The sequence below is a fragment of the Neodiprion fabricii genome, chromosome 4, assembly GCF_021155785.1.
Source record: "Neodiprion fabricii isolate iyNeoFabr1 chromosome 4, iyNeoFabr1.1, whole genome shotgun sequence".
Classification (NCBI taxonomy): Eukaryota; Metazoa; Arthropoda; class Insecta; order Hymenoptera; family Diprionidae; genus Neodiprion; species Neodiprion fabricii.
Window position 1 is genome coordinate 4,257,555 of NC_060242.1, and position 12,742 is coordinate 4,270,296.

Sequence of the window (12,742 nt, forward strand, 5' to 3'; positions counted from 1 at the left end):
TTGGTGCGACCATCGCACTTTCCGTTAATACAGTTATGTTGTGAACAGGGTAGTATACAATTCTTGTAGATGCTGTCTCGCGTATAGTCCTCAGGGCAATTTACGACTTCCGAACGTTTCGTCAAAATTCTCGTCTCCGGATCGCCTCTGTAGCCGTTATGAATAAATGTTTCCTCACCGCCACGCCATATTTTCTCTGGATACGTCACACGCCGGGAAAGGTCATGAAATCCTTTCATACTGCGGAATAAAATGTACGGAAAAATTGGTTTAGATCGCTAAAAACACCGTATTACGAGGATGAGAATCGGTTTTCGGCGTTTCCAAGGTCTTGCTTATAACTTTCAGAAAACAATTTACCTGCCAGTTACAGTTAAAAGGTGGCCATCTTTTAGAGTAGTTGATTTTACCGCTGAAAACACTGTAAACACTATCACTGTCCTCAAGTTGATTTCAACCGCCATTTCGTAATTTTCTTTGTAGAGCTACCAGCTACTGCAGTCGGTTTCGAATGAAAATAAAAACTGAGACAGCTCTCCTGAGTGTGCTGGCAGCTTATCGCTTCCACCAGCGATGGTCAGCGACAACAAATGGAGACGCGGCGTTGCTTTTTATCGCGGTTGATGAGTAACGGCGACCGAAGCAATGTTACAATTTCAAACTGTGCACGTGGCTGTTGTCGCTCTTGACGTAATAACTCAAATGTAGTTAAAAGCTTAATCCTAGTAGATCAGACCTCCGTAGAATCATCTAACAGTCACACTGAATGAAATTAACCCCAAACGTTTTAAAAATCAAATCGAAAAATATCTGGCTATTGTTTAAGAATCGCAGAAAAAGCTCTCTCAGTTTTCCTAACCAAGCTAATTGTTTAAATATTGTAAAATTCACGCTAAGTGACCTATTAGGGTTAACTACCTTATTAGTGAAGTAATTTTTTTCGTCATTCAGTTTATGGCGGGTTATGATTTTCTCTTACAACCTCAGAAACTTGTTTGTAATTGATTCCATCTCGCCTGTTTTATGATTGACAAACAAGTTTTTATATGTAAGGTCGTAGCTGTAGACTGACACAATTAATCTCTTGTGGTTTTTTTTTTTTTGTTTTTTTATAACCAATATTTTTAAAATTTATAGCCACTATAACATTTGACCTACAATTAGCATTTTCATTGCGTACCACGCTATTAAATTATGACAATATCTCCACACGGATAGATAAAATGGATGAGCGTAATAATCGTATTACGAATAATAAATTTTCCTCATGTGGTTTAAAAATTTTTCGTGCGCTTGATGATTCATGAACACCGATCGGTCACTCGCGGAAACTTGAGTAATCGCAGTTATAATTAATTTCCGCAACTGGTGTACTTCAAACAAAATGAATGTACACAGGTCCAATTGAAAAATATATTCCTGCTACTAAGAAACGGAACAATATAGCAACAATTGGTTTATCGTACAAGAATCTTTTACCATAAAAATAATAAAGTCTTTGCACCAAAAAAGCCCATGGCCACAATTTTATTCACGTAAGGAATTACTTCGATGTGATAATTTTACGAATAGTATATAAGACTGTAGACTACCATTCTTACACTTAATCATAAAACACATTGCGTCGCCTTTTTCTGATCAGATTACAGCTGTTTCAAATTAAAATGTTCCACGTTAATATATTCGCACAATGAAATATAGAACGCGGCATAAATAAATGAGTTTCAATAATTCGTTAGAGAAAATAGTTTAAATTTACGTATCCTCCGAGATATTTTCCGAGCTATTATACTGTATACACTGTGTTGATTCACCTGAAAGAAAAAAAATAAATTTAACAGTTGTAATATAGAAGGTGAAGGACTTGGTTTATACACAAAAAAATTCCACCGATGGAAAAGGTCAATTGTAGGTTTGGCACACAGTTAATTAGTTGGTACTACTTTACCTGGTGCCTGTCCGAGTAAACTTTTCAACTATTCAATCATTCCTAGCATCGGAAAACTTACTTTTCATCATGTGCCTCGATTTCCATTTTCTTCTCGTAACGTATGCGCCACAAACAACGGTAGCGATTATTAAAACTCCAATTCCAGCTCCTATTGCGCTATTGTGCGTTTTCGAAAAGTTTCGATGAGCGGTGACAACGTTGCACGATGAGTCTGAAAGCACGACAAGCAAATGATTTTATCAATTATGACCAACGGTTCACGGAAGCAAAAGAACAGAGGATCTTACTAAAGGCATGTTGATCTGCCTTACCTATGGATATGAAGTGATAAACCGTGTCCGCGGAAGCTTTCGTCGAGTTGATTGTCATGTTGACAAGCTGGCTAGAACATTCCGATCGACAAGATGGTGCGCCCCACTCATTTCCAAGAATTTCATTCGTGACCGTGGTTCCATTAAATTCCGGAAGCTTGCTAAAAATATTCCAAAAATGCATTAAATTATAATTTCTGCAGTTTGTAATTTCGTGCATACGTATACGCGTGATGATGGAATGTGAATGGATGGGCCTCCCGGATGAAAACAATTCTCTCTAATGATATTCTGAAAGCTGAGTTCATCAACATCGGAAGATTAAAGCTAGAGCTTCCTGCCAGAAATAATAAACAGCGATATCAGGCAGATGTTACTGTTTTGGAGTCAGATTTTTCTTTGCTAACAATTCAGAATTCTAATCATGTGAGCTTCTCATAAAAAAAAATCAGGTCAACATGAAATTAAAAGAAAAATATAGTGCCCAGGATACAAATAAGAAATCGCACTATCACCTCGTTGCTTGAACAGAGTTGCCGTGAGCTTGCTCAGCGATGACACACAACAACGGCTGGTCGCAAGAACTTCCTGCCCATCCAAAAGAGCATAGACATGACGCATCGCGAGCGCACGTGCCATGGATACAGCGTGGCTGGCAGGTGAGTCGACAGATTCCAGGGTCCTTTTCGTCCTTGACAAAAGGAGCTTGGCAGTCGCACTGACCTGGAGCGACGCAGGAGCCATTAACGCACTTTTCACATACAGGCTGACAGACGTTCGACTCCACTTCGGACTTCTCATATCCCTCGAGGCATTCGCATCTCTCAGGACTCTCGCAAATCCCGTTGACACAGGGCTTCGTGCACACGGGCTGACAGTCTTTAGTGGCATTATCGAGCTTAAGCCCGGTGCCGCAGGCGCAGACACCGGGTCCGATACAGACGCCGAAAGCACAGGGCGGCTCGCACCGCGGTTCGCAGCTGAAGACGTCGTCCGGAGATCGCTGGAAGCCCTCTTTACACTCGCACACGTCAGGTGCTACGCACCGTCCGTTGACGCAGGGCCGCTCGCAGACGGGCTCGCACCGACCGTCCTGGGTCTCGTTGAATCCTGGATCGCATCGGCAGACATCGGGCTCTGCGCAGAAGCCGTTTTCGCAGTCCCTTGCACAGACCGGTTCGCAGGTACGATTGGCTAGGCGATAGCCTGCGCGACATGCGCAGACTCCGGGAGCTACGCAGGTGCCGAGGAAGCACCCCTGCTCGCAGACCGGCTCGCAGACGGACTCGTTTACGCTGCGTTGGAAGAGCTGGAAGCCATCTTTGCAGGGGATGCAGACGTCGGGAGCGACGCAACGCGTTTCGCAGGGAATTCTGCAGGCTGGAACGCACTCGTCGTCCTCGTTCTTCTCGAAGCCCGGATTGCACTTGCAGATGTCAGGCGCCGCGCACCATCCGTTGTTGCAGGGGAAACCGCAGACCGGTTTGCACGTGTGACCGTCTTGACCAAGCTCGAAGCCCTCGTTACAGGTGCACTTTTCTGGTGCGGTGCAGTTCCCAAAGATGCAAGTTTTGCTGCAACGTGGCTCGCAGGTGAAGGCGTTCAGTCGCGACGGTTCGAAGCCGTCGTCGCAGCCGCAGACTTCGGCATCAATGCACTTTCCGTTTACGCAGTCGTGGCTGCATGTCGGAAGACACTTGTTGTCATCGCTCATCGCGTAACCAAAGTGGCAGATGCATTTGTTAGGTTTGATGCACCACCCGTTTTCGCAACCGGAAGGACACTTTGGAAAGCAAGTCATGGTCTCAGCGTTGTACTCGAAGCCCTCGTCGCAGGTGCAGGTGTTCGGAGCGGTACACTTTCCGAAAATGCAGGGTTTCTCGCATATCGGACTGCATCCTGATAGATCGTTAAGCTTTGTGTAGCCTTTGTTGCACTCGCACATGAAGGGCTGGGCGCAGTTGCCGTTCTCGCATCCCAATGAACAGTGTGGCATGCAGCTACCATGCACATTGTCGTAACCAAAGCAGCATATATCTACGATTGACCACGACGTGTAGTACTGCAAAACGATGGAAAATGTCAGGCGGAAATAAAATCGCAGAGTGACCGTGCGGAAAGAGAAGCGATCGTCGTATTCCTACCTTGATTTTCCAGTTGGTACGCCATCTCGGTGGGTGGAAAAATTGCAGTCGTCTATTTCGATAATAGTCATGGTATGGAACGTAACGAGATTTCCTAGAACTGGGCCAAGTTTGTTTTGATTTGAAATTTGAAACATTTTTTTAAGCGAATTTCTATTTTTCTTACTTATTGAGATTTTTCATCAATGATAACCATCTTGGATGAAGTATAATCATGACAGTAATGCAAATAACCGCAAGTAGCGAAAATCGTGACTATTCTATAATTTTGAAAATCTAACTTTTCTCCGTCTATGTCGTGGATTGTTACTAGGAACACAGAACCGGAATTGAAAATTTGAAAAATTAAACTATTCGTACGTTTATGATAATGCTTACAAATGCAGATCATTGTTTTTGTTTTAAATAATAACTTTTTCTCAACTTTCCGTCACAGTTTTGTTTCATCCACGGTAATTTATATTGAGAAAAAAAATTAGACAGCAAGACAAGCAGAAAAAAAAAAACGTCACTTCGAAATGTCAGCCACGTGCGTGAGACTTCAACTCTCTGTAATCTAATTTTTTTTCTTATCAATCATGCAGAATTTGGCTCGGTCAGGATTTAATTAATATTGAAGGAAATTGACAATTCGTGAAATATATCTTACCTTACACTCTTTTTGCACACAGCTTGAGGACTTCCACGCAAAGCGGTTGATTGCGACGTTGAAAAGACGATAAACTGTATCGCGATCGACAGGATAATTGGAAACGTCAGCATTGTAATTCTCTCTTGCCAAGCTACCGTTTGCAGCAATCAGTTTGGAATGAAAGTGAAAAAGTAAAACCGACAATTCTAACTGTGGAGCCGGTGTTATCTCTCCCACTTTCATTTGAACGGTCATATCAAGTGAAGCGGACGCAGCGTTTTTCTACTGCGGTGAATACAAAGCATAATAACGGAAAGAACTGCAGCTAATTAAAGCTTCGAATTTTACGTAGGTGTTTGTGTCATAATTGACTTCTCCACTGACGGTTCTCTACTTAAGAACCAGCTTCGCTACACTAGAAAATTTATCCTTTATACCTAGTAGGTCACACCGCACCGCGGTAAAATCGCATACCAGTCACAGTAGGTGAAGTTCACCCCAAACGTGATATTTTGCTTCAAAGATGAGTTCTAAACATCTAAAAAAAAAACATATCTAAGTTTGTTTAAGGATCGCGGAAAAAGCTCTCTCAGTTCTCCTAACCAAAATTGAATGTTTAAATATTGTAAAATACCGGCAAAGTAAAAGAAAGTGCCAAAAGTGTCGAAAAAAAGTCTTTATTTCGCATGAAGAATGGAGCCACGGTACTCATTTCCCCAACTGACTGACTCTACGAGCAGTTTGAAAAATGTTTTGAGTAAAATTCGCCCCGAGTGACCTGTTAGGGTTAATGTTGTTTGTCGAAGCATACTCACTTTTCAGTACAGAAGTAGTTTCTGAAGGTTTAAAATTTCGGTACTTACAAAAGCTGCGACGCTTAACTGCGGAACAAAGAGTGCACAGCAGTAGCTTCTGTTCTAGATTATTCAGACTACAAAGAGCACGCAGCAAACGTTTGTTTAATCAGTAATAAAGGATATGTCTCTGATAACGCTTGGATAATGGTTGTTTACGCGTATTTATTAAATACAGCCTAGCAGATATCATTCCTGTCGTCCTATGTGATGCGTTTCTCGTCGACGTTGTTACTACTACAACATCTCACTTCCCTAAACAACAATTGGCTATATTTTTTCTTTCAAAAGTACTTATCCATAATTATTGCATTATTAGATGATGATTCACGGAGAGTTGACGATATTCACGTACGATTGAGAGATGCTGTCGCATTCGTCCTCCGTTTCTTCCACGTATACGCATTCTTTGGGACCAGCCATGAAATCAGAGCGGAAAGAGCTAATGATGTTGTGACAAGATTACACGCAACGAAGAAAATACGACGCCAACTAAATACAATTTTGCTTACGGTTACTCGGTGACTTTGGCTTCCGCATTAACTTCGTTAAATATAGAACGTAGACGGCAGCCGAGCACAGTATGATACCGATCACCCCGCCTATCACGCTGGCGTAAATCTTGGAGATACTAGTCTGGGCCGATACAACGTTGCACGGTGAATCTGTGCCAAATAAAATATCATCCACGTCCAAAATTCGATGCACTGTAAGATTTTCAGGCTATAATCACTTGACTCACCAAATAGGAAAAAGTACAGTACTTCTTTCCGCAAATGATCAGTAAAGTTGTCAACGCTGTTCTCAACCTCAGCGATGCACCGTTCGCTGCACGGTGGTCTCTCAAACGACGTTCCCGTCGAATTTTGATCGACATTTTGAACGGCATTGAGCGTCTCGTATTCATAGACGATTTGGCTGGCTCGAGGAATAGTTTTTTGTTTATTTCGAGTATGAACTAGCTTAGTATCGAAAATGCAGGACTGTCAATAACCAACTCTCACCTGTTTATTTTGAGGACCTCGTCCTCGATCGGTTGTCTGACAAAGCAGATGAGAGACTCCGCGCAGGATTGACCTCCCCATCCATCTCGGCATTGGCATCCTTCGGCGGTGCAGAAACCGTTGACGCACTCGGGAATACAGGCCTTGATACAGGTTCCGGGGTCGTTATAGTCCATGATGAAGCCAAAAGTGCACTGGCACTCTCCTGGAGCGATACAAGATCCATTGACGCACTTTTCGCAGAAAGCTTGACAGACGGTAGAGTTTTCATCATTGCCCTTGACAAAGCCCTGAAGACACTTGCAGATGCCGGGACTATCGCAGATTCCATTCACGCACTCGGGATCACAGGAGGGCACGCATCTAGACCCCTTCATAACGTGACCATCGATGCACTCGCAGACCTCAGGAGCGACGCACCTTCCTTGATGACACTCCTCCTCGCAGACCGGCTCGCAAAGGTAATTGGATCGGGTGCTCAGCACGTATCCATCGATACACGAGCACGTGTCGGGGGCAATGCATGTCCCAAAAACGCAGGTCTGGTTGCAGACCGGAGTGCAGGTGGAATTCGATCCAGGAACTATGGCGTAGCCTGTGTCGCAGGTGCAGACGTCGGTGGCGGTGCAGGAGCCGAAAACGCAGGGTGGATCGCAGTTTGGTTCACAGGCAAAAACGTCGTTCTGAGTTTTCCGGAAGCCGTCGTCACACCGACATGAATCCGGTGCAACGCAATGACCGTTTACGCAAGGTCGTTCGCATACCGGAAGGCACTCTGCGGTACTGTTCTTCTCGTAGCCTTCGTGGCAACTGCAGATTTCCGGTTCGACGCAGTAACCGTTCTTGCACTCGAAGGAGCAGACTGGTTCGCAGTTGTGCCAGACGTCCGTTGGTCTGTAGCCGTCGTTGCAGGTACAGACATCCGGTGCTGTGCAGCTTCCGAAATTGCAGGAGGATCGGCAGACCGGGTCGCACTTCTGACCGAAAAAATCCAGCTTGTAGTTCATATCACATTCGCACACTTCCGGCTTTACGCACTTTCCGTTCTCGCACGAACCCGAACACACTGGTATGCACACCTCGTTCACGTTGCTGTAACCTTCGCAGCATGCTGCCTCCGTTGAGTAGGTAGTGTGGTACTGAAAGTTGTGGAAATTATTGCAACCTTTTTTTCAGAGTAATACGCAGCTTTGAGATACAACTGCTTCGTCATTTTTCTAATACTTTGAGGTATCCTTACCTCCTGTCTGAAGTTCGTACGAACCCTGACGCGATAGCCTCGCAGTATGTGTTGTCTGTACGTCTCTAAGTATGGAACGTAGTGGGATTCGTTCTTACTGAGGAGAAACAGATACTGCACATTATACACTCGTTATCATATTTGTATAAAATCATATGCCTCATTTAGTTTTTAATTCATTATAATTTTACCTGATAGTCCGTATACATATCGCGTCCCTATCACCCTTCAGTTTATCACCATCCACGATACATATCGTAAGAACTGCGATCGCGATTGAGAAAATTACTCCAACTGTCATGTTGCTCAGTCTACTCTTCGAAGGTGGTAAGAAAACACCCGCATTCGTACTGCCACTCTCAGCGCAAAGAAGACCTTATCACTCCCACCAACAGTGGGGGCTTCATAGTGTTCCATACATTCAGGAATCCGGATGTAGGCGTTGTTATTGTAAGCAGATTGCGATTTATTGTTAGATCAGTTGCTCTGTTTTATAGGCGTTGAGATTTTCTTCAACCTTTCTTCAGTAAAGGAATATAACATGTGCATGTGTTATATTCTGTAATAGTTGAGTTTTGCAAATATTATACATTAGGAGTTAATTAACTCGCATACGACACATGGAGAAACAATCACAACTACTTCATTTAATGCATGAAATATGTAAAAACCATGCTGTTGATAAAATGTATCAATAGAATGGTCTGAACAGGATGATTCACTTACTTCCTTTAAACCATTCTTTTCATATAGATAAACAATGTGGTCTTCTTCTTCAAATTTGTGTATTCATTATAATTCGTTCGCTCTTCAGGTTTAGGTTACAACATATTTTTTACTTACTTGCAAAATTGTCCCAAAGTGCACTACGCAAGTGTTGGATAGAAGTGACCATAAGGGGCCGGACAGTACAGAAGCGTCACGGCGACTGATCTCGTTATCACATCACGTCAGACAAGCGTCTGCGAGTATAAACATATGCAGTGTGAATGACCAAGCACAGTGATAAAGAATTTATTAAGCAAACGATACAGCTGCGCCTTCAAGTTGTACAAAAAATTGCTCGAATCTCTTGGATTTACTCAAGATTTCGAGTAAACAATAAAATGCATTATAAGAAAATATTCGAGCGCCCCCTAATGCCGGGGCACGCAACGCTGACGTCCCTTGACACTGCGGTCTTTGATGTAGCCAGGATTACAGATGCAGAAGTTTGGTCCAGAGCAGACACCGTTAGGACACCCACCGGGACAAGATGCGATGCAACGGCTTCGGGTCGGATCGGAAGTATCGAGGACGTAGCCTTGTTTACAAGTACAGACGTTGGCTCCGGTGCACTCTCCGTTCAAACAAGGATACTGGCAGGTACCGGAGCACTTCCCCGTCGCGGGATTGAGCACGAATCCGGAGTTGCATTCGCACCTGTTGTGCCCCACGCAGTAGCCGTTTGGACACCCACCTTCACACTCAGCGACGCATCTCCCGCTGGTGTCCCGAGTCATCCCTGGCCTGCATGTACAAACTCCTGGAGATGTGCACTCACCGTTCAAGCAGCCATTGGGACAGTGCGCGATACAAGCCTCCGTCTCACCTGGTGGATTCACGTACCTGAAATGATTATAATTAGAGAACCAAGGTTGGCGTCAAAGGTAGAGCTCAGCTGTTGACGAATATTTGTATCAGTGCTGGGCCAGAGGAGGAGGGATTCAATAAACCGAATCATGTTGGCACGAGTGGTTTTAATACTTGGACAACCGTTATCAGCCCTGCTCCAATGGAAGGGATAATGTACCCAACAGTCGGAAAAACTGCTTGAACGATATGTCAACGAGTGCGAATGACTTCTTCTGGATAGAACGGAGCAGTAATTGATATTTAGACCTTGAGCTACTGGATTCTGCTTCCGAATCTGTGTCTCGCATATAATTTTGACCTTTCGGACCTCGCACAGTAGGGTGGTTCATTTTTTAACAATTTTGTTTTTAAGGTGCCACTCGAAAAATTTGTGAAAAATACTGAAAAAACAAAAAGTTAAAAAACGAATCACCATATCGCACAGATACTTCAACCACCGTCTTCACCTACCCTGTGTAGCAGGTACAAACGCCAGGAGCGGTGCATTCGCCGTGAGGACAGCCGCCCTCGCAAGTGGGAACGCACTGGTTCAGGTCAGTCAGGGTGTAACCAGGTTTACATCGACATGTCCTTGGTGCGATGCAGTCGCCGTTGGTGCAGCCGCCGGGACAAACGGGTATGCACTGATCGTTTCCGTCGGATATGTAGCCGAGTTGGCAAATGCATTGTTCAGGAGAAAAGCAGTAGGCGTGGGGACGGCATGGCCGCGAACATACCGGCTTGCACACCCCGTTTTCAGCCGCCCAGCCCGGCTCGCAGGAGCAAATGTTCGGCCCCGTACATCGTCCACCCTCGCAGCCACGATCACAGTGAGCAATGCAGTTGTCCGATGTACCGTTTCGCACGAAACCCTCACAGCAGTCAACCAGCGTCACCCAGGGTTGATTGCCTTGCTGAAAAATGAATGGTGAAGTTGAATTTGATTTTAGAGCTTTTTCGAGCTTTCGTTTAGTCACGAATTACGAGTACGGCCGAGGAATTAACCGATGATAAACTAAAATGCGTTTGATAATAATTTAAGCGCTGTTGATAGTATCGAAAATTGTTTAACAGTTTGAAAAACACGTCATTACTTGAATGTAGCAGTCTGATTACATTCTGACTGAATCTAGCTTTTCTTTTTCAATTTATTTGTCAGAGATAAGCCGAACTTCTAACTGCGTTGTTGTTCTCATTAGGTAAAACGAGTGAATGAGTAACTGAGTGAACAATTGTTTAAAAATTGTTTTCCTTCTCTTATCTTGAGTTGACCTGCAGCGGTGGTTATCAAGACACTGGAGTAAACATTAAATTGTGGAAAAATACAAGTATCTGATGTTATAGAAAATTATGAATTATTTTAACGATCAGAGTAATTCGGTATGTTTTATTTCTCCTAGTTATATTGAAATCCGGTTTTCGATGAGAATCAAACAGGGCGTCAAATTTCGTTTCCAACCATGTTTCAGCTCTTACCGCGGAAGGATACCTCGGCAATGGGGATACCGGGCGACTTGTTGTATTCGTTCCGTTAAGAGCTACCCAATGACTGTACCTGCGGGAAGAAAATCTTCGTTTATTTCACGAACTTATCACTAGATAATTACATGCCGTTGAATTTGAAGCAAGCCAGAAGAATCATAGCGTCGGAATTGCGAGCGATTGAGATTAAAAGTAGTAAAAACGGAGAGATTTTCGATACTAACAGAACTTTAGTCACATTTAGAACGTATTTCTCTCACTGTGTTTCTACCACATTTCAAAAATAGTAAAGGTTTCATCGGAAGATTCGCAAACAATGTCTGTAAAACTGGACTTTTCCTGACTTTCATTTTGAACTGAGCAAAAATGTTTTGCGACGCGTTGCTTCCATCAAACCTTGATTATATTCAAAATAGTTGTATGAGGCGAGCAACTCTTACAATTAGTGAGGCAGGGACTTTTTTTAACTGCTGAAAAGAATGCGCACAATAAGGTTCTATTTGTAGTGAAAATTTGCAAATCAGTGTTAAAGTGAGCATAGATCTATTAATCTACAGCTACCCGGCGATCGATCAATCGATCGTTTGAGTTGAGCAAAATATTACCGAGTATATTTATAAACGTGACTACGCAGTGAGACTCCCTTCGCATTGCTAACGAGGACACGTCGATGAATTAGTCATAGGCTGAATCGGTGTGCACGGCGATGTAACGATCATCGAAACAAGTTTCATCGTCGCGTTACATCGGAATATTGCGAAACCAAAGACTATCTACACCGAAATTCACGATAGTCCCGAAGTGAATTTCTCCTCTGAACGAACCGATTCACCATTTCGAAAATAACATGTATTGCAAATTACGCTTCGATCATGATTTCGACATTGTCAGCCGATTCCGTATTTTCGTTGGGCCAAGGATCGGCACTTCTGTCAGCCTTCGTACGTCGAATACGTCGGCAGTCTTCTGTTTCTCCGATATCCAAAATCGAATTTGAAAAATCCCGGTTTTACGATCGGTTCTGTTTACGTTTAATAAATGCATATATATATATACTTACGGAACTCTCATGTAGCAAAGTCCGGTGTTGTTCGATGCTACCGAATTGGCAGAATTTATACCGCCGATTTTCCGCCCTCCGCTCGTTTTCACGCCCTGAACAGCAAGGGCTGAGGCGACGAGCGTCAGAAAGACGAAGCTCCATACGATCAGTCTTTGCATCTTGACTCGAGGAATGCTTACAACTTACTGACTCTGAGACGATGTACGTCGAGTGCGGCGCAATTGGATAAACAACCGGAGGTCACTCTCAGTGATTTTCAAACAGACAAACAACCGATTTTGAGAGTCTCGCCTCGGACCTCGCTTCGTGATCGGATTTTTCATACGGTAAAACAATCCGTCGAGTCACCGCGGGTCATGTGATCGTAATTCAACCTCGACTGTAATAATTTTTTTTGAACAAAATACATCGGTCAGCTTTTGCTGTTTCAAAATTACAATAAAATCAG

At 43.6% G+C, this 12,742-nt stretch overlaps 1 protein-coding gene across 1 annotated transcript; it reads right to left on the reverse strand.

Moving 5' to 3' along the window:
* Positions 1–1,497: 1,497 nt before the first annotated feature.
* Positions 1,498–12,660, reverse strand: LOC124179751. The gene is made up of 16 exons (XM_046564451.1): positions 12,292–12,660; positions 11,226–11,304; positions 10,221–10,663; positions 9,277–9,743; positions 8,327–8,510; positions 8,136–8,232; positions 6,896–8,034; positions 6,634–6,809; positions 6,404–6,556; positions 6,247–6,333; positions 5,056–5,188; positions 4,407–4,506; positions 2,778–4,324; positions 2,263–2,423; positions 2,010–2,162; positions 1,498–1,814 (listed from the first exon to the last, which is right to left on the reverse strand). The coding sequence occupies exons 1-16, from the start codon at positions 12,450–12,452 to the stop codon at positions 1,756–1,758; spliced, it is 5,139 nt and encodes a 1,712-aa protein (XP_046420407.1). The 5' UTR covers positions 12,453–12,660; the 3' UTR covers positions 1,498–1,755.
* Positions 12,661–12,742: the final 82 nt, after the last annotated feature.

Excerpts from the sequence above, each read along its gene's own strand:
- LOC124179751 (XM_046564451.1), bottom strand. The coding sequence starts at position 12,452 with ATGCAAAGACTGATCGTATGGAGCTTCGTCTTTCTGACGCTCGTCGCC. Across the intron at positions 8,035-8,135 it reads GTACGAACTTCAGACAGGAG|TACCACACTACCTACTCAAC; the intron begins GTAAGGATACCT and ends CACAACTTTCAG. Across the intron at positions 2,163-2,262 it reads TTATCACTTCATATCCATAG|ACTCATCGTGCAACGTTGTC; the intron begins GTAAGGCAGATC and ends TCGTGCTTTCAG.